This window comes from Sminthopsis crassicaudata, chromosome 5 (genome assembly GCF_048593235.1).
Source record: "Sminthopsis crassicaudata isolate SCR6 chromosome 5, ASM4859323v1, whole genome shotgun sequence".
NCBI classification, from domain to species: Eukaryota; Metazoa; Chordata; class Mammalia; order Dasyuromorphia; family Dasyuridae; genus Sminthopsis; species Sminthopsis crassicaudata.
In genome coordinates, this window is record NC_133621.1 from 50,566,402 (window position 1) to 50,588,101 (window position 21,700).

Here is a 21,700-nt window from a genome sequence, read left to right on the forward strand (position 1 = left end):
CTTCAAATGAATTCTAGTCTTACCACTCCATTTATATTTTTCCTCTCCTCCTCCCCCCCAAGATGGCAGGTTGAATTCATCCAGAAGCAGCACAGCTAGGGAAATCAAACCAAAGAACTTAAAGACAGTAAGAGCCCAAGATTAAGAGGAGAAAATAATTAAGAAAATAATCAATTTGTACAGCAAAACAACTGTTTGGTCATGTATACATATATTGTATTTAATTTATACTTTAACATATTTAACATGTATTGGTCAACCTGCCATCTTGGGGGGGGAGGAGGAGAGGAAAAATTATTACAAAAGGTTTAGCAATTGTCAATGTCGTAAAATTATCCATGCATATATCTGGTAAATAAAAGCTATTAAAAAAAAAAAGAAAGAAAGAAAAAAGAAAAAGAAAAGAATCAATATGGAAAAAAAATCATAGAAAACTTTAAAAATCCATAGAAGCAATCACAAATAGACAGTAAACTAGGTTTGAAAAATAAATTGTTCTTGATTCCTAGTACCTAGAGATACAGAAGATGAAAAGATTTAATTAGATAAGACCTCAGCCTTCATTTTACAGATGAGGAAAGTAAATACATAAGGAGAGTAAGCTACTTGTCCAATTATCAGAGAGAGGCAGTATTTTGAACCTAGTCCCCTGACTTAGAACCAAGGCTCTTTCCCCTGTACTACTACATCCCAAAGACAAATCTGAAAACTTTAAACACTAAATATATAAATGGAGTAAATGCTCTAATAAGATATAATGACTACAGAATGAATTAAAGCACATAACCTAACCATCTGTTGTTTTATTTCATTCTTTTCCTTTATATCACTAATGTCTGCCACAGGAAAGAACTTAAGAAAGACCTGAATTAAAAGATAGTGAGAATTTTACTGGAAAATCATAAAAAGCAGAATTGGCACCAATGGCAATGGAGAAAATTAAATCTAAAACAGAAAAAAAAAAAAAGCTTTACATTTTGTACCTGGTAACTAAATGAAGTAGATTTTCGATCTTGTGCCAATCAATAACTTAAAAAAAAAAAAAAAAAAAAAAAGGGAAAAAAATTTAACAACCCACTATCAGAATGTGATAAAAACAGGAGGAAATTATAGTAAGACAACAAGCATTTATTAGGTACTTATTACTTTCCATGTACTGTGCTAAAGTGTTAGGGATACACAAAAAAATCAGATTGTGTGTGAGCGTGCACATATCTTAAGAGTGTACAGACAGTAGTATGCTTCCTAATGAGGAGAGAAAATGTGCAAATATTCAGATATGTACAATAAGAGGATAAGATGGTAATATTTAAGAGGAAGCATTAAAATTTGAGAAGGAGGAAAGGTCTGGAAAGGTCATCTACAGAAGAATGAGATTTTAATTGAGTCTTGAAGAAAGCCAGAGAAATGATAGAGATGAGGAGGAAGAGTTTTTCAGACATATGGTGACTTTAATAGTGTTTTCACAGCATTTCACTTAGCATTCACAAGAGTTTACACAAGAACTAATGTACAGGGCCCTAAGAAAGATAGAGGCAACCTTTTTTATATGCTACATTTACTAACAACAGTGTATGCAATGAATCAAGTTTAGGTTCATATGAATATGAAAAAATTAGATTATATCAAAAATAATAACAAAAAATTACATTTAGTGAAAAACCTATAGGACATAGCTGATGTATTCCTCAGAGATAATAAAATTTTAGCAGGGAATGCTTGCATCAATAGCAGCAAAAATTAAGCACAACCTAAAAAAAAAATTGTGTAGAGAAAATGTGTAAAGAAAATGAACTTTAAAAAGTTAATTTTTTAAAAAAGCATTCAAGTCTTCAAAATTTTTAAATGAGAAAAGAGAGATTACAGTGGAAGGAGAAGAGTCAAGAATAATATCAGGTTATTATATATAATTGTGTGTTAATAAAAAATGAAAAACTAAGCAATTCATTCTATAAAAATGTATAAAATATTCAAACAAGTAGGAAATAACCTGAAAAAGAAAAAGTTATTAAGCAGCTTTTGTCCAAAAAATACTTCTCCCAAAAGTTTTTTTTTTAAAATCTGTCATTCAAAGTACCTTTATAACCCCATCCCTTCCAAACTTCCTACTTTTCCCGACTTCTTTCTTACACTTTAAACCATGAAACATAAGTCTTTGATCCAGTAATATTAGCTTCCTGTATATTTCATGAACAAGATACTCCATCTCTTGGCTCTTCTCTTCTTCCATACCTGCAATACTTTCCCTCCTCTGCTCCAACCTCCCAGGGCTTCTTTTAAATTCTCCTTAAAATTCTCTCCAACCCCTCTTAATTCTACTATCTTGGGTCTTTCCTATTTGTCCTACATATATCTGTTTTCATGTTGTCTTCCTCACTAGACTGCCATACAAAAAGACTTAGTGTAACTCTTTGAAAAAACAAAAAATTTAAATAAATCTATGTCTGACAAGTGAAGCATGGGTACATACTAATATTAATATACTGGATATATTAATATGCTGGAATATGACTGTATAGTAAGAAGATAAAAAGTATACAAGGAAATATGAAAAAAGGTCAAGGAAGAGGAAAGAAAATGGAGTGATTAGAGGACTTGAAACTATAAGAGCCCCTTATGTAGTCCAACCCTGCCATCTGACACATGAGAAAGGGGAAGTAACTTGCCACATGTAGTAAATGTCAAGGGCAGGATTCTAAATACAAATAACAGGTATCAACTAATTCAAATTCCTTATTTTACACATGAATAAAGTCCCAAGTCTCTAAGTGATAAAGATGAAAGACAGCCCAAGATTACTAAAGTACAGTCATGATAGGAATGGAAGTTAACAGTTGTCATTATTATTCTTTAAAATACCTCAAACTTGCTTATATGAACAAAGTTAAGGGCAACTCTGAATTCTTTTCAGATTAAGTTAGGGATATCTCTGGTTCTAGTGACAATTAAAAGGGCAAAGAAGCTGACTTAGTGGAAAATTGGGGTGAATGAGAATTCAGCAGGAGTTACCTCACATGCAAGTATATGAATTATAAGGCATTCATTTTATTAGCTTTACCTTTAAGGGAAGAAGCTTTAGGAATACAATACCACAAGAGTTATATCAAGGATATAGGAGAGTCAGATGAAATGGATGGCACCTAAGAGCCATCCATACATTAACAGAAGGTGGCTAGATTGTCAGAATACAAGAGAAATTGAGAACAAATAAGCCAGAGCAATTGGGACTATAAGAAGATTATATTGGTAATAGACCAAAAACTTCTCACCCCCAAACCCAAAATGAAACCTGAACATTAGAAATGGGACTTCCTGGTCTGGTGTTACATTAATGAGTATGGGGGAAAGGGAAAGTGAGTCATCCTATAAGATCATAGAAATGGGAGGAAAGGTGTCAGGGAACAGAAGTAGGACAAATCATCCCCATTGCCCCAGAACTAGATACTATCAAATTACTTTTCCCAAGAATTCCAAGGTTTCTCATGCATCATTTCTTGTTTTTTATTTATTTTTTATTTTTTGAGGCAATCAAGAATTGTAAAGTGACTTGCCCAGAGCCACACAGTGAGGAAGTGTTTATCAAGTGTCTGAGGCCAAATTTGAAATCAAGTTCTCCCAACTCTCTGTACCCATGTATTACTTCTAAGAAGTTGATGGTCAAAAAGGAACCAAAGGCTAGGAGCAGAACTGGTAACAAAATTAACTAAGAACAAATGATACATTAAGAAGGGATATTTCCTTTTTGCATTCTGTAAAATGTCTTGATAGCTTGTAGCATTAGAGTTTTCTTGTGACTCTCTTAGTAGATCTATACAAACTTCAGATAAGATCGCATCTTTCCTCTCCTAGAGCTTATAGTCTAATAGGATATAAATGACTACAAAGAAAAATTATTAGATTAATAATGAAAATGTAGCTTTTGTTAGTGAATCTGTTTATTTTGTATCTCTTTTTACTTCAAAGTCCCTTCGTCTCTACTCAGTTTTTGTCTTTTCAAGCCTCTTTGTTTTTGCCTCATCTCCTTTTCCTGACCTTAGAGACTTTTGACTTATCCCTACCTGATTGCTTTTTCCTGTTTCTCCTTTCATTTGATTCAGAGAAAGTGAATCATCATTTTTCATTCAACAGAATTCCAACAACAAAATTAATTGAATTGAAAAGAAAGTATCTTTTTTCTTTGGATAGGTTAAGTGGCTTAAAAGTGATAAAAGATCTCCAACTACTCAGGTCTGTTCCCCTTTAGTTAGTCATATACCTCTGAAGTTGAGAATTGTTACCAGACAGGGGGAAAAACAAAAACAAAAAACAAACAAAAAAAAAAAAACCAAAGACATTGCCTAGTATAGAACAAAGATCTGGGCAGAGTCCAAGATCTAATTTTGTGACTTTAGGCTAGTCACTTCTTGGCTAAGTCTATAAAATGGATATATAATATGTGTACTACCAACTTAAAGGACTGTTATAAAGAAGGAGCTCTGTAGATTGGAGGGTGGGAGGGAAGCTACATATATGTGAATCACTGACTCTAGAAAACAAAAATTGTAGCAAAGAATCTGAAAGTTTCCTCACCATTTGCAAGGTAAAAATGTCTATATTCTATATTTCTTTCAAAGCATTGTTACTATGTAATAACCTAAAATAGAAGATAGTTGTATAAAAAGTAGTCAAGAACCAAAAACTAAAACAAAATGCCAGAACACAAAGCCAGAGTTATTAACAAGCTCTTCAAGTACAAGTGACTTGGTTGAACCAGTTCTTAACAATTTAACCCTAAGAACATTGCTATTTATTTATATGAGTGATAAAATCTCTCTTCCTACTTTTTTCTTTCCTCTTATAGGAAAAAAAGTTTATTTTCCACTCCAAGAAGTTAAAATAACAGAAGCCTGGACTTTTCCACTCTTTTGCTTTTCTAACAGACAAATTCATACCCTGAAAGATGTGTATTTCCTGAGTTGGTTTTGTACAACCACAAACTGAATAATCAAGCCATTAAAAATCTTTGGTATTTTAAAATAAACTCTCCAAGCATTCATATCCTCTGTGGTCCTGTCGCTATGTCACCTTTGCAAATATGTTTTTATACCCCTATAAATATTTCTTTTTCTAAGCTCAAAGCTTCATTGGTTTGAGCTTAGAAGTATTGCAATTTGTTCTTACTTACATCAGGAAGTCTGTATAGCTTCATTGTTCTCTGTAAAGTCATATTTCTACTCAAGTGAGAAAATTTCACTTCTACCAATTTTCTGGGATTTAGTGATCGATGCCAGTATCTGGAAATACAGTGCAATAAAGATTTTTAAATCTTATTTTTCTCATTATCATTATAAAGTTTTTCTTGTTGTCTTAATATTTCTTCTAAAGCTTTCACTATGTGTTTTTTAAGCCTTGTAGTTTAGCCATTCAATAGTATGCCACTAAAATTTAAGACATCAGTTATTTTTCATTCACTTTTTAAACCTCTAAATTATTTCTATAGCATCCGCAGACATTATAGACATATAAAGTAGATGGCAAAAAGTAAAATAAATATTTTTTAACTTTTCTTCCTTTTTTTTTTTTTTGAAAAGTAAATCTTGACCTCATAGAAGAAATTTCAACATTACCCCCAGCTCAATAAGATTTTGAATCCCACTACTGATCCTGTGAAAAGCAATGCAGTAATTATCAAAGTGATTTGGGGCAGATAAAAATTAAATCAATGTAACAGAAAATAGAGAAAACATTTAGAAAGAAAGGTATGCAGCAGATAAATGTTTGAAAAACCCATAACTATCAGATACTGAAGTAATGAATATTGGAGAAAATTGTACAAGTTTTTTAGACTCTCAACTCATATCACTTTAATTAGATGTTTTAAGGATCTAGGATTTCAAAGCTGTTTTCTCTTCATTCATTCAGAGAACAATTCTTCTATACCTTAAAACAGTCTGTTTCAGTTGCTGTGTCTGAAAAATTAATTTCCTGATGGCTAAGCTGATGATGAGTCTCTGAACGTGGCTAGATATGTCCTTAGATGAGAAATGTCTGATCCTGACTCATCTTTTCTTTGACTTTTAAGTCTTAAGAATTACTTGGGAATAATTGTAAAGTTAAATAACTTGCTCACCATCCACAGCCAGTATATTCCAGTAGTAGGATTGGAACATAGGTTATCCTAATTTTAAGACTGATCCTCGTCTATACTATTATGTACTACCTCTCTGTAATAAATATATCTGATAAAAATCAGATACCGACCATACAAATTTATAAGACTAGTACCCCTTTCCACAAGTGGTTAAAATATGTTGAAGGAACAAAAATCCATACTTAATCTACAAGTTAACAAAAAACAATTATGTAGTTATTATCTTATACTCATCTAAGTTGGTAAAAGCGTTAAAAATACTATGTTGGCATGATTCTAAGGGGAAAGGTAGCTGTGAAACTTTTAGGAAAGCAATCCAGCAACCTATAGTAAGAATTACTACTACTAAATCTATATCTTAAGATGTTACTAAAAGGTAAAATTTATTTAATCTTCATAAAAATATCCTTAGCAGCTTTACTTTAATTGAAAAAGTCTAATCAGTCTATATATTCAATGATTAGGGAATATTTGGTGTTAATATGTGTGTGCTAATGTACCATGACGTACATGACAGTTATGAAGACTGAAGAAAATAGTAAGAATAAAATATGTTCTATATTTTAAGAAGCAAAAATCTGCTTAGTTCACAAAAGAAAATGAAACTGATAAGAGTTTATCTACATGTACATGCATTTTCTACTTAGCAATATTTTGAAGCTTAGGATGATGGCAGTTTCTCCAAATTGCTTTCAGCTACCATACTATTACTATTTTTTTTTTTTTAATTTCCCTTCTTTCACACTTGGAAGTATTTATCTGGGATAAAAGGAAGAAATATCTATGTCCAGTGACTTGGAGTTATCCATGGCTAATTCTCTTCTAGATTCTGCAATTTGGCTTTGCTTGCTTGATGTCACTTCTTTGGTGGAGCTTTAGGCCCCTTTCCTCTTAACTTTTTATGTCAAGTAATACTTGGGGATCTCTTCAACTTCCATGGATTTAATTATCCTGTCTGTGCTGAGGATTCTCAAATCTACCTACTACCTAACTTTTCTGCTGACTTCCATTTGGTAGAGACAAGTAAGCTATTTTCCACCCCTATTTTCCTCAAGAGATCCCAAATCTCATCCAGGCACTTCAGTAAACTGCAGTCAAGCCAAGGAGGAGTTATGTACATGTTTTATACCAGTTTTAACTCCTCTAGATATTTTGTCTTCTATGTTGCAACCCACAGAAAATAGCTCTGGGGTTCTGACTGGCTTAGAAGAAAAGTTAAAACTTTGAATTTTTAAAGCATGTGCCTTTTGATCCCAGTCTTTAAAACTCTGCCCACTACTAGTCTGTCATGGTAAAATGTGGAGTTAGGGAAACAAGCTCCAGTTAGAGATATTCATTTTTAGGTAAGGTCGATCTTTATTTTTAGGATGGGAGAAAGGATATGATTAAGAAAAGCCTTTTGTAATATATTTAAGCACAGTTAAAATTTTTTAAAACAGCTTTGTTTTCTTTTATGAATAAAAATATTGTCCTTCATGAAAAAATGCCCCTGGGTGCACTGTCTTATTTGTTTATATATTTTCCACAAAGAGAGATGACAAGTGTGGGGTACAGCAAGGAAGATGACTAGATATGACCTTGGAAAAAATAATTTACTTCATGAAAGAATATCTTATGGTTTTAGTAAGAACATATCACACATCTTATTTCTTCTAACAGTCTTGTTCTCAACACAAAGCTCTTTATCTACGCAAGTGTTACCCTCTCATCCCATTTCTTCCCTCTATCATCCACATTCTCATTCGTCTTCAGTCTCTCTCCCTGTGTGGTTGCTCCCTTAGTGCCAACAAATATGCCTATGTCTCCCCCATTCTCAAAATACCCACTTAATTCTTCCACCTCTGTTATCTTCTATTTTTTCTATTCTTTGTGGCTTCTTTCCCTCCATATTTTGACTTCATTCCACCAAAACTGCCCTCTCTAAAGTTACTAGTGTGATCATTACCAGTTACCAAATCTCATTCTCTTTCTATTTGACTCCTCTATACCTTTGGCAGTGTAGAACACGACCTTTCTTTTTGATATTCTCTTCCCTCTTAAGTTTTCTGGAAAACACGCCTACTGTTCACATCACTCCTCAGTCTCCTTTGTTGGATTCTCAACAAGTCATACTTCCTAATTGTAGTTGTCTTCCAGGGCTTTCTCCTGAGCCCTCTCCTTTTATCCTTTCATACTAAGTAGTGGGAATATCAACACCTCCCCTGTTTCTCATTAATTTTTTTCTCTACTGAATCTCACATTTGCCTATCTTGCCCTAACCTTTCTGCTGACTTCCAATCTTAGATCTCCAACTGCTTCTAGACTTCTCAAATGGATGTCTACCAGACACCTTAAACTCAGTATGTCAAAAAATGAACTCAATGTTTCTTTCCTATTCCTGTAGAGGATACCACCATCCTTCCAGTCCATCAGGCTCACAAGTTAGGAATCATTCCTAGATTACTCACAATCTCCCACCTCTCATATCCAATCTATTGCCCAAAACCTGTAGATTTAACCCTTGCAAGCTCTCTTAAACATAACCTAGTCTCTTCTCTGACATATCCTCACTGACCTCATGACTGGACTACTACATTTGGCCAACAAAATCATTTTTTAAAAGGTCTATGTCACTATATCACTCAAACTCCTTTGGCTCCCTATCACCTTGAGGATCAAATACAAAATCCTCTATTTGGCAATGAAAGGCCTTCATAATGTAGCTTCATACTACTTTTCTCTTTACATTTAACTAATTCTGTCATGTGATCTTGTTCCTTGAATAAAATACCCCATTTTTCAGTTCTGGGCATTTTCTCTGGCTGTTCCCCATAGTTTGGAATGCTCTCCCTCCGGACTTCCCCAACTTCAAGTCCCAATTAAAATCACATCTACTACAGGAAACCAGTCCCCTCTAAATTCTAGGCCTTTCCTTTTTCAATTATTTCCTGATTGTCCTAGACCTAGACTTTAGGTAACTTGAGGGAACTGAGCAAATTATCTTTTGCCTCTTTTTATCCCTAGCACTAAATTCAGTCACTGGCATGTAATAGGTACTTAAATTCTTACTAATTGGCTGAGGTATGAATAATGCTTTTTGTACTTTTCCTTTTTGGGAAATAAAGTTGTTGATGCCTCTTTTGGCCAAACACAAAAGGAAGGATCCCATATATATATATATATATATATATATATATATATATATATATATATATATATACTTGCTTCCAAAAAATGGATGAGTGCAAAGGAATGATATGCTAATAAATATAATACTAAGTCTGATGGCTTCAAAATACCTAGACACTGCTTTTCTTGAGCACAGTAGACTTGACTTGTGTACAATTTGGAAATGGAAATGGAAACAGAATGGTAGCTTTAATTGACAAAAAACATTCTCATTACCTGCAAGTAGCCACTGGCTTAGGAAGTACTACTCCTGCTGTGTAAACAGCTTGAAAAATCCCCTCCAAGTTGACTCTTCTAGTTATTTCTCTAATTAGCACTGGTGCTACCCGTTTGGATCTCAACTTCTTATGAACACAGAGAAAATTTATTTCTACCATCTTCTTCACACTAAGAAACAAATTGTTAAAAGTTATGGACAAAAATATGAAAAAATTTTGTGCAATAAACTTTCATATTCTTTTGGAGTATTTTCTAAAAAAGGAGGGACTGGGGGTGAAGGAAAAGAAATCAGGTATATTGTTTGACTCAGGCTCTACCAATCTGGAATTTGTGACACAATTAGGAAAACTTACCTTTGATTTTCTATCACTTGCCAGTGATAATTATATCTAAGTCTTTATTAGCAGCATAATAGCTCTTCTTACTCAGTGTACATAAAAGAATTTCATTTTTAAAAATACTCTAATTTAGGATTCTCCTTACAAATCACCTTTCTTTTTTAAGAAAATGTTTAAAATAAGTATGGATTCATTAAGTATCACAGACATTTGTACAAATTTGATTGTAAACTAATAATAAAATTGTGGAAAATGTGCAAAGTCTTAAAATTATTACCTCTCTTAAAATTATTAAAAACCCTTTACTAAATATTCTTTTTGCTTAGATATAGTGTAATAAATACTTTCAAGGCAAAGTCTTCAGGGAATTCTAAAGTTTGTGATAGTAATGTGGCCTAGTTTGGATTACTTAAAGAACTTCAAAGATTCCAAATTATGGCAGGTAAGAATCTTAGGTAACCCCTTTCTCTTAAAGTTAAAAAAGCCACCAGCTCAGAGAGTCTTAAATCTACTTGGTGCCCTAATTTCCAGGAAACCTGCTCCTTGTTTAACTGGCTGAAAAACACCAGTAGAAAATCAGTTTGTGAATGATAAAGCATGACTTATTTAAAAAGCATATTGCAAATCAAACATTTCAATGAGAGTTATCCTGCCTGGTCATCACACTTAAGATGCTGATTACCTATATTCTAGAACTCATCTTTGCCCCTTAAAATACTGGAAAGCAATTACATATATTAATATCATTGGACTTAATAGCTATTTTGAGAGGTAGGAATTATAGGTATTTTAGGCTCGAGACTGTTTTAATTTTTCTCTTTGTTCATAGTACTTAGTAAATGCTTTCCAAAATGTACTAAATTGGGGCAGCTAGGTGCCACAGTGGATAGAGCACCAGCCTTGAATTCAGGAGGACCCGAGTTCAAATCTGATCTCAGATACTTGACACTTCCTAACTGTGTGACCCTGGGCAAGTCACTTAAACCCAGCCTCAAAAAAAAAAAAAAAAAAAAAAAAAAAAAAAAAAAAAAAAAAAAAAGGCAAAATGTACTAAATTATCATTAACAGCTCAGCAATCTGAAGCTCAGAGAGGCTAAGGTTTTCATTGTTTTTTTTTTCCCATCCCCCTCAGTTTTATATTGTGTACATCTTTTGTTTCTTCATGTGATTCTTGTAGACAATTAATTGTGGGATTTGTTTTCTTATTCCACTCATTACTCTTTTCCCTTTTATGGTACTGTTTAATCCATTTACATTTAAAAACATGGAAAGTTTATATTTTCTTCCATTTATCTCCAAAATTATTTTTTGAGTTACAATTTTTTTCCTTTTGTGCTATAAATACAATACATTCTTTCTGTTACTTTCAATCGTTTTTTAAGGTCCAGTCTCCAGTGAAGTGCTCATGGATACACAGAGGAAGTATTTAAGTCCAGGTTTTCCTGATTGCAGAGCTTTCCAAACATGTTCTAAAAACCCTGAACCTAATTCCTCAAGAGGAACTTTGAGCATATTTTAAACAATGGCAATAGAATTGGAAAATATACCTTTCCTAATGATTGCTTTTGGAAAGGACAACACAAATTCAGAAGTCTCTTAGCAAATCACCTTATATACTATATAGGCAAAACAACAGTGCAAATACTTGAACATTTCAAAATATCCAAGATTTTATCTTCACTATGAGATCATTTTTGTGCAAGTACAAAAATATACATTTAAGATTTGATATATACCTGTCATAAATCCGAATACTAGCTGGGATGGCACTTATAAAACCCACTAGTTTTTTGTTTGAAGAAACCCTCACTCCACAGTGCCATTGAGGCAGCCAACCTGGAGGACGAAGAGCCCTAAAATCAGTCCAGAGACAGAGAAAAAACAAGTTAAGTCTATGGATTAAAAAAAGAAAAGAAAAGAAAGAGAGAGAAATAGAGAAACATTTCCCTCAAAATGATCATTCATGTGCTCATCCCTTCTACAATAGCAAATATAGCTTGTTACTCACCATAAGAGGAACTCAGGGGAATAATCAAACCTGAACATGTTGTCATCATCTTCTACATAATTTTCATTTAATAATGTATACAGCTCCTTGAGCTGCGAGCAGAAGACAAAAAGATATGTCACATCACTGCCTTTCCAAGACAGCTCAGAACTGATTTACTAAGATAAATTGCTCAAAGTGATATTTTTTTTTTTTTTTTACTCACTACTTCAGCATTACTCAAGTCTAAGGTGTCCCATGTGAAACCCTGGGGTAAAGAATATGGTTCCTGACGAATGTTGTCCTTATCTGGTTCAATTGCACCATGAGATGTAATTACTTCATCTGTTTAAAAAAAAAAAAGAAATAAGATTTCATTATGAACCATTTTTGACATTTAAAATTTTGATCTAACTTTATTTAAAATATTTAATATTCTCCCTTCATTAGATTACAAGTTCCTTGTGAGTAAGGATTGTTTCATTCTTTAGATCTATATTTCCAGTGCCTAGTACAATGTCTGGAATTTAGTAAATACTTACTATTTGTTGATGAGTTTAATAATATGGTGAAAGTCTTTTTTTCTTTTTTAAACCTGTTAGATGGTTGGAGATTGCAGAGAAATATTTGCAATCAACTTAAATCTACTTTTATTCATAATGAAATGCATCTCTCTTTGTGGTGAAAGGGAGCAGTCTTATGATAGTGACTGTATAAACCAACAGAAAGAAGCACCTACATAGAGGTGATCAAAATGACAAGGAAATTATGTCATATAAGAATTGCTTGAAAAACCAGCCTGGAGAAGAAAAGATGTGTATGTGAGAGTGAAACGGGATAAAAGCAAGCATATAGATATCTATATCCAGATTATTTGAAGCCTGTTATATCTGCAGGCTTTCTATAAAGGGTATTGTGTAGTATTCTGCAGAAGCAGGCTTGACCTAAAACGTTAACAACAAAATCTCAACAATTAGAACTTTACTAGAAAGGAATGAGTTGGCTCTCATGGAAGAAAGGCCTATCTTTTGTCTCTTTGTATTCCTTGCACTTAACATAGTACCTGGCAAACAGTAGGCATTTAATAAAAGTTTACTGATTGTATGTGTAATAGAGAAGATTCCTGTTCACCTATGATTTACTCTGGATGACCTCTGAGGCACTTTACAATTTATGTGATTCTATAATTAAGTGAATTCATAGTCTATTGAAATGTCAAAACCTGCTATTAGGAAGTAGGTTTAGTAGTTCCTCAAACTTCGTTCCAAGAAAATCCTATGAAGCATTGTGGTTGCTAATGCATGCTTAATGAAATATCCCCAAAATGGTTTTGACTTTTCCACACTGCACCTTGGAAATATATAGCTATGTCTAATATTAACCTAAAATGCTAAACATTACAATTATTATGAAGACCTCTCTTAAACCGTCATAATAAGAAAATGTCAGATGGAACATTAACAACTATTCTTGGAGGCTCACTTGCCTATCAGATGAAAGGAGGCAAAATTCATTTGTATATCTTTTGCTCAGTAGTACAAAAGGAGCAGTGCCAAAAAATGATCAACACAATACCCAGGCTCCAGAAGTAATTGTGGTTGAGCCAAAGATAATGCTTTGATTGGCTTTTCCTTGCATCTTCAGCCCATACTCCCTGAGCTTTTGGATAGTATCAAAAATTCCTCATTTTTACTTCAAGAGTTAAGAGACCATATGTGGGGGAGAGGGCAGGAAGGCTATACCTGTGATTTGCTTATCTTAAGCTATCTACTTTGGGCCATAAACATCCAGAGGCAATCCCATTGATCCATTACAGAACTTTGAATCATAATTCATGGTTTATGAATTAACCATGAATGAACTAAATTCCCTTTCTTCCTGCCACTCTTATTTTATCCTACAAAAGCAGATAACATGCCAAATTAGGGATTTTGTTAAGCCAGTGTAAACTTACAATCATTATATCCTGAGTTCAAATAGCCTAAAGCTTTCTGATCCAATCTCTTAGGATAGTCCTAGCAGTTCTATAGCTTCCTGTACCAGCCTAGGTTTAGGGCCAAATTGTAAGAGTAAAGGCCAAGAATGATCTAACAAGTTCCAAGGGAGCTAGGTATCTTCATGCTGTCTTCACTATTAAGCAGAGACTTAGTGACTAACACAGAACTGAATGCATCAAGCCAAATAATACTTAGCCATATAAATTCAAACCAGAGAGAATGTCAGAACGAGAAAAAAATCTCATAAAGATGCTACTTAACTTTAGGTCAGTGGAGAAATAAAAGATAGGGTTACCTTCTAGGATCTTCAAGAACAAATGCAAGCAGATGAACCAATTTAAACTTTTTAAAGATTTCCTTGAAATCAATTACCTTAGAATTATTTCCTATTATAGAATTATAATTGGAAGGTACTTAATTTGACCACCTAACCCAACTCATACATGAAAAATATTCCTCAACAACATTTTGTCTTTCTGTCTTTAGCTGAAAACCCTCAATGTTGGGGAACCATCACATCTGATAGCAGCCCAAATCTTGAGTCTTCTTTTTTCCAGTTCTTTCGCCAGATCTTTATATGGCATAGATTTATTTTTGTTAATCATTTTAATTGCCTTTCAAGTTTTCAATGTCCTTTTTAGAATGTGGCACTCACAATTTAATACAATACACAAAATGTGGTCTGACCAGGGCACAGCAGCTATCACTTCATTATTCCTGAAATTTATATACATTACACACACACACACACACACACACACACACACACACACACACACACTTAATGCAACTAAAGATTACATTAGCGTTGGAGAAAAGGCATATCATTTAATATTGACCTACTGAACTTGCAACCTACTAAAACCCACAGATCTTTTTCAGGTAAGTTGTCTTCCTTTAAGGATGCCTATCAGACTAAGCATTTCATTCACCTATGCAGCTCCCGTAATGACAACAAAAGCAAAAGCAGCTCATTTACAGTGTGTTTTGAAGTTTGGGAAAAAAAAAAAAAAAAAAAAAAAAAAAAAAAAAAACACAAAGAACTTATGAGGTTGCCAAAAATATAAGTGTACCTAGAACAAGCATCTAATGAATTCTACCACACTCAATCACAGGCAATTTCCCTTTTTCATTTACACCATGATGTTTCAAGACTGTGGACACTTCTTACTCATATTATCATGGTAAATCCTTTAAGTTATTATCCTAGCTATCATCCTCTAGAATAACCCTTTATGTCCTCTTTAGCATCTCCCTCAGTTCCTATGAACTCCTCTTCCACCTGGTTCAGCTATCTACCAGCAGTGTAACACTTTAGACCCTAAATTTAGGGTAGCTAAGTAGTTTGGTGGATAGAACATTATACATAGAATCAAGCAAAACTGAGTTCAAATCTGGCCTAGGATACCAGGTGGGGCACAACTTGGGCAAATCACTTAGCCCTATTTTCCTCTATTTCCCTATCTATAAAATGAACTAGAGAAGGAAACAGCAAACCACTCCAGTATCTTTGTCATGAAAACCACACATGGAAGTGTTTCTGATAAAGGTTCCATTTCTAAAACAGAGAATTGGCTCAAATTTATAAGAATGCAAGCCATTCAAAGGATCTCCGATTGTTTGAAATCTTTTCTATTTGTCTCTCTACTACTTTATATATTCACAAATTACCAAGTTAGCCTACCAAATGGTCACCTCCACTCTCTCTTTTCTCCAATTTATCATTTCCTCTGATCTAATCTTTATGCACACAGCTTTGATTTGAACTTGAAGGGACTTTAGAAGTCTTCATATCACTGCTATGAAATCTCAAATGGCTCCCTATTACTCATTTAATAGAATTCAAACTTCTTTCAAGTCCTTCTACAATATAACATAAGGCTATGCTTGTGGCTGCTCATCTAGCTAAAATGAACTAGTCAGCCCCTCAAATATATATACATCCATGCTTTCCCACACTTGCTAATGCAGACCATGATGTGCCCTATAAAATTCAAACACTTTTTTTTTTTTTTTTTGGTCAGGAGGCTGTTTCTTTCTGATAAACTTGTCATACAAACATGTATAATAGTATCTTGTATGTTATATCTTATCTACCACCAAACTTAGGAGGTTCCACCTTCTTGGCTAAATTCTGTCTTTTCTTTAGTGCTTAACCCAACAGCACATAGTAGACATTTAATAAGTGCTGATTTAAAAAAAAAAATCAAATTAAAAAGTTATATATTTGAATAGGAAGTATCACAATACATATTAACTTGTAACAAGAAAGTGGGTTGTATGGGAAAAAAAAATGTTAGTGTTCATTATCTTAGCTTTACTTTTATTTAAGAAAAAGAACTTACGGAGCTTGGGTACAGGTTGTGTATCCCAAAACTGATATTTCCGTTTGTTAGCCTCATCAATGTTCTTGGCGGGTCCCTGACATGCAGAAAGAAGTTCCATAGCCCTTTGAATATCCTGCAGCTTTTGCATGGGAATAGCTGGATTCTATGTAGACAAAAACACAAAATGAGTTGAGTGTGACTGCCCTAGGATAGGTATATATGAACCCATTAGTACTTCTAAAGACCTACCAGAAGTACCTTTTAAGACCATACATCTATAGTCAAATGTAGTCAAATGTATAGTTTTATTTAATGTATAGTTTTATTTACAATTGAGATGTAAGCCAACATTAGTAATTCCAGAATTTTAATTCACAGAAGACAATAAGCCATTTAATATAGCCTATGCAAATCACCCTACTTTCTCTTTCAGTTTGCCACACTTTCTCATATTGGGAGAACTAAAAAAGGATTACTGTGGAAAAAAATAGCTAAACTTTACAGTTTGTCAACCACTTCCTGGTTCAACAACACACAAAAGTAAGGTATTGGGGGTGGGAAATAGAGAGTGTGTGTGTTTTGTTGAAAGCAACAGAATGTGTAAATCAATCAGCATTTCTTAAGAGTTACTAGCTACCAGACATAGTTAGAGACTAGAGATATGAGGAGGAAAAAAAAAAAAAAAAAAAAAAAAAAAGTCCCTGCTTCCAAGGAGCTTATATTCTATAAGGAAAGACTATAAAAGCACACACATAAGCATGATATAGGTTAGGGGAGGGCACTTGCAGTTAAGTGTATCAGGAATGATTTCCTATAGAAAGCAGGGAATCTTGAAGGAAGTAAGGCACAGAGGGAAGGAAATGTATTCCAGGTATGGAGAAATGGCTGCAACAGGTGACCAGAATCCTCATTTTCATCTTTAGTCTGGCTTATGTGCCATACTTTAGCACAATGTCTTGCATAGTAAATGAAACATGGTAACTAGGTTAATGTTTTGCTCAATTTTAAAGCTGGAAAAATAGATGAATAATTCTAGAATGGTTGGGAGGACTATTTTCTTTTTTCTTTTTTTTTTTTTTTTTTTGGTATCGTGTAACTCATAGTCAGGGAAAGCCCGCAGAAAACGCCTTTTCAGGAAAAATTTTTTTTTTTTTAATGTATGAAATAAAATATGTAGGATTATAAAGGAAACCATATTGTAATAGTTTTTTTTTTTTAATATTCATGTTAAGAACCTCTAGTTCTAAGTTTCTTTATAGAACCTTAAAAGCAACTAGAAATAAGTTTTTAAAAAACTCTCCTTGCTTATATTTTTCTAGAAGTAAAATTGGTAAATGTTTAACAATTTTAACAATTGAACTCTCCAGGATGGGGGAAAAAAGTGTACATAAGCACACTTTTACTACATTTTCTCCACCAATTTTTAAAGTAAAGACAATCAATTAGTCTTTGCCAATTCTTGAAATGTAAATACAGAAAAAAAACTAAAATTCTATTCATCAGTTCCAGCATACTTCTGCTTTTTTCCCTACCTTATCTTACCTGAATCCAATCTCCCTACTTCTCTCCAAGGAAACCCTTTAATAAGCTAAAAAGTCAAGAAATTTCACTCATATAAAAATTAATTTTATTTAAAATAGAACAATCAAGGAAGTGGATCTTTGACAAAGAGAAGATCTAATTCAGTTCCAATTGCTCAATGATGGACAGAATCAGCTACACCCAGAAAAGGAACACTGGGAAATGAGTGTAAACTGTTTGCATTTTTGTTTTTCTTCCCAGGTTATTTTTACCTTCAGAATCCAATTCTTCCTGTGCAACAAGAAATTTGGTTCTGCACACATATATTGTATCTAGGATATGCTATAACATATTTAACGTGTATAAGATTGCCTGCCATCTAGGGGAGGGGGTGGAGGGAAGAAGGGGAAAAATCAGAACAGAAGTGAGTGCAAGGGAATAATGTTGTAAAAAATTACCCATCCATATGTATTGTTAAAAAAAAAAAAAAAGTTGTAATTATAAAATTTTTTAAAAATTAAAATTAGAAAAAAAAATAGAGCAATCAAGTTAAGTCACTAAGTATGTTATAGATTCCTGCTTATAAAATGACCCTAGAAAACCTAGTACACTAAATCTAACTGGAGGCTGATCAAAAGCTAACCACACCTATTTTTATCTAACAGCTCAGTTTAAAGATTGATGTTGCTTTTGTAAGATGCTTACTTTATATTTTGATTAATGAGATCATATTCATAAGGGTCATAACTTAATTACATGTACTAAATGAACAAATTACTTCAGTTCAGATAATTTGTTATGGCTTACAATTACTTCTTTAGTATGGAGTCTGCTGAACTCCAAGCTATACACAAAGATTGCTTCCAGTGGGTTGATCAATTAGCTGAAAAAGAGTCAGGACACATCTCAACAAAGCAAGTCTGGGTAATATATCTGTCAATTTCTATTAGATGAAATACTACCCAATCTTACAAAGAATACATTGCTATCTACTGCTGTGCATTTGCTTGCTTCTATATTTCACACCCCTTACACATACTTTTTGAGGTAAAATTCCCTTAAGCAAAAATTTAGCAAAGCTATACTATTTTGAAATAAGTGAGAATCAACATCTTTGTCCCAAGAATTGCTAATATCACAACTCTGTATAAAAGTGCTCTTGGTAATTTATGATTTACTTTAATTTAGTTCTATCAAGTTGACCAACAAAAATCATTATTCAATTAACAAAAATGTCATTTGTCCTCATTCTCGCTGTCCAAAACATTTCTTAAGGCAGAATTCTAAATGGAGCACAGGATTCAATTGGTCAAAGAGTGTGGCAATAAGAATGGCATGTTAAGAATAAACTCTTAAACTTGTCCATCTTCCAAAATCTCTGGCACAAAAGCACTTCTCAAAGGAAAAGGAATTAAATTGTAATTCAGGCATGTGGTCACCCCAGTTTTTACTACTTTGTTATCAGCACTATGTCACAGTGGATAGAGAGCAAATTTCAAGGCAAGATGACCTAGATTTAAGTTTGACCCAAGAGGCATATGGGCAATGTGACCCTAGCCAAGTCACTTTAAACTTCTCAGGGCTCTAGAGAACTCTCTAACTGGGTTCTTGAATCATGTGTGTGTGTCTGTGTATGTTTTATTTCAATGCATAAAATATATAGTACCACCAAGAAAACCAATATTAAAATAAAAATGTATTTTTTTTTCTCCACTCAAATCTGAGTATATATTCCATTAAGTTTATCCACAGAACTCTTGGAGAACCTCTACTCTAAAACTAATCTAGACACTGCAACTTCTACTGCTAGAGGAAGATTATTCACTTTGGAGATCCCCACAGAAATAAAATCACAAGTTGAGTCTGTATTCCTAGAAGGCAAGTAATTCAGCATTGCAGAATGAAGTTTCTTCACTGGTGCCCTATCAAGACTTCCCAGAATCAACCTAATAACACTTATCATTTTCTAAAATTAATCTGGAGGAGGTAGTAATTATTGCTGACATTTCTATGGAGGCTTAAAGATTGACAAGATTCTTTAGAAAGGCTGTCTCAATTTTCAGATGAAGAAATTAAAACCATTTCTAATCATATAAAAAAGGTTCTAAATCACTGTTGATTAGAGAAATGCAAATTAAAACAACTCTGAGGTACCACTATACACTTCTTAGATTGACTAAGATGACAGAAAAAGATCATGATAAATGTTGGAGGGAATGTGGGAAAACTAGAAGATTGTTGCATTGTTGGTAGAGGTGTGAATTGCTCCAGCCATTCTGGAGAGCAATTTGGAACTATATCTAAAGGGCTATCAAGCTGTGCATACCCTGTGATCCAGCAGTGTCTTTACTGGGTCTGTATCTCAAAGAGATCATAAAAAATGAAAAAGGTCCCATATGGCAAAAATATTTGTAGCTGCCCTTTTTGTAGTAGCAAGGAACTGGAAACTGAGTGGATGCCCATCAATTGGAGAATGGCTGAATAAGTTATGGTACATGAATGTTATGGAATATTATTGTTCTATGAGAAAAAAATCAGCAACATGATTTCAGAGAGGTCTGGAAAGATTTGTATGAACTGATTCTAAGTGAAGTGAGTAGAACCAAGAGAACATTGTACCCAGCAAGAACAAAATTATGTGATGATCAGCTCTGACTCTTTTCAATAGTAAGGCGATTCAGGCCAATTCTAATAGACTTGTGATGGAGAGAGCCATCTGCATCCAGAGGACTACAGGGACTGAATGTGGATCATAACATAGTATTTTTCACCTTTTTTTGTGGGTGTTTGCTTGGTTTTTTTTTCTTTCATTTTTTTTTCCTTTTTGATTTGATAATGTGGGAATACATATAGAAGAATTGCACATGATTAACATATATTGGATTGCTTGCTGCTTAAGGGAAGTGGGGGGGGGGGAGAAAAATTTGGAACCCAAAGTGTTCTAAGGGTGAATGTTGAATACTATCTTTGCATGTGTTTTGAAAATAAAAACCTTTAAAAAAAAAAAAAAAAAGGCTATTTCAGTGGCTTTTCACCAAACCCTCTGAAGTAGGCTACAGAATTAGTAAGAATTCAAATCCAGGTCTCACCTCACTCCAAGTCAGCCCTTGTCTACTATACAAAATTAACACAGAATCTTGGAGCCGAGTGCCTGGTGTTGGTGTTATGTGACCTCTAGAAACAAGAGCTCCTATATGCCCATTTATAAATAAACTTCTGCCAAGAATGGAAAGCTGTAGCAAATGGCTCATCAATGTGCTTCAACCAAACCAATTAAGAAGGAAGGAGAGACCTCAACAATAATTTAATGCAATACCCTTAAAATAAGGTTATTATAATATCATAAGTGTGTTAGTCCCAGACCTAAAGGGGAACAGTTGACCACATAGGCATACTAAATGGCAGAGGAAGAATCTAACTCAAGTCTTCTGACTCCATACTGGAAGGAAGGAATTATGGCTAGAAGCAGGTTTCCAAGGCCAGAGCCATAAATCAGTAGGATGATGGGACAGTAGGTGACTGAGTTAGGTCAAAGCTCAAAGACAAAGCCAACAATGGAAAGGTCATATTCCACCCAGGAATATAGTTAGTAGGTTGAGGATGAAATATGCATGTAGATTTCTTGAAAACTGGAAGCTCAAGAAAAAAACAATATGGGAAACTCTAGAAAGTGGTAATCATAAGATCATGAATTTAGAATTTAAAGTCACAACAAGTATTCATGGAGTGCTTACTATTTTCCAGGCTCAAAAATAAAGTTTTGCCTTCAGGGAACTCATTCAAATGGAAGAGACAATATATACCCAACTATGTACATAAAATATACATATATGTAAGTGGAGGGCTATCTGGGAAAATACATTAAAAGAGACCTCAGACAAGTTAAGCCAAGCCCTTTATTTTGCAAATAAGGAAACTGAGGTCCAAAGGAGTTTGATGTCTTGCCCAAGGTGGCAAACCTTGAGGGCTGAGATGATCTGAATCCAGTTCTTTTGACTCCAGATATAGTGTTC

The 21,700-nt window shown here is 33.8% G+C and overlaps 1 protein-coding gene across 6 annotated transcripts in view; it reads right to left on the reverse strand.

The window, feature by feature from the left end:
* The window catches only part of NMT2 (N-myristoyltransferase 2), a 75,241-nt gene that overhangs the window by 18,260 nt on the left and 35,281 nt on the right, over positions 1-21,700 (reverse strand). For all 6 annotated transcript variants that reach the window (XM_074266665.1, XM_074266660.1, XM_074266664.1 and 3 more), the window contains 6 exons: positions 16,185-16,329; positions 12,069-12,187; positions 11,864-11,955; positions 11,592-11,708; positions 9,515-9,685; positions 5,165-5,273 (listed from right to left, as the gene is read on the reverse strand). In XM_074266665.1, the coding sequence (XP_074122766.1) occupies positions 5,165-5,273; positions 9,515-9,685; positions 11,592-11,708; positions 11,864-11,955; positions 12,069-12,187; positions 16,185-16,329 (753 nt within the window). The remainder of the gene's footprint in view (positions 1-5,164; positions 5,274-9,514; positions 9,686-11,591; positions 11,709-11,863; positions 11,956-12,068; positions 12,188-16,184; positions 16,330-21,700) is intronic.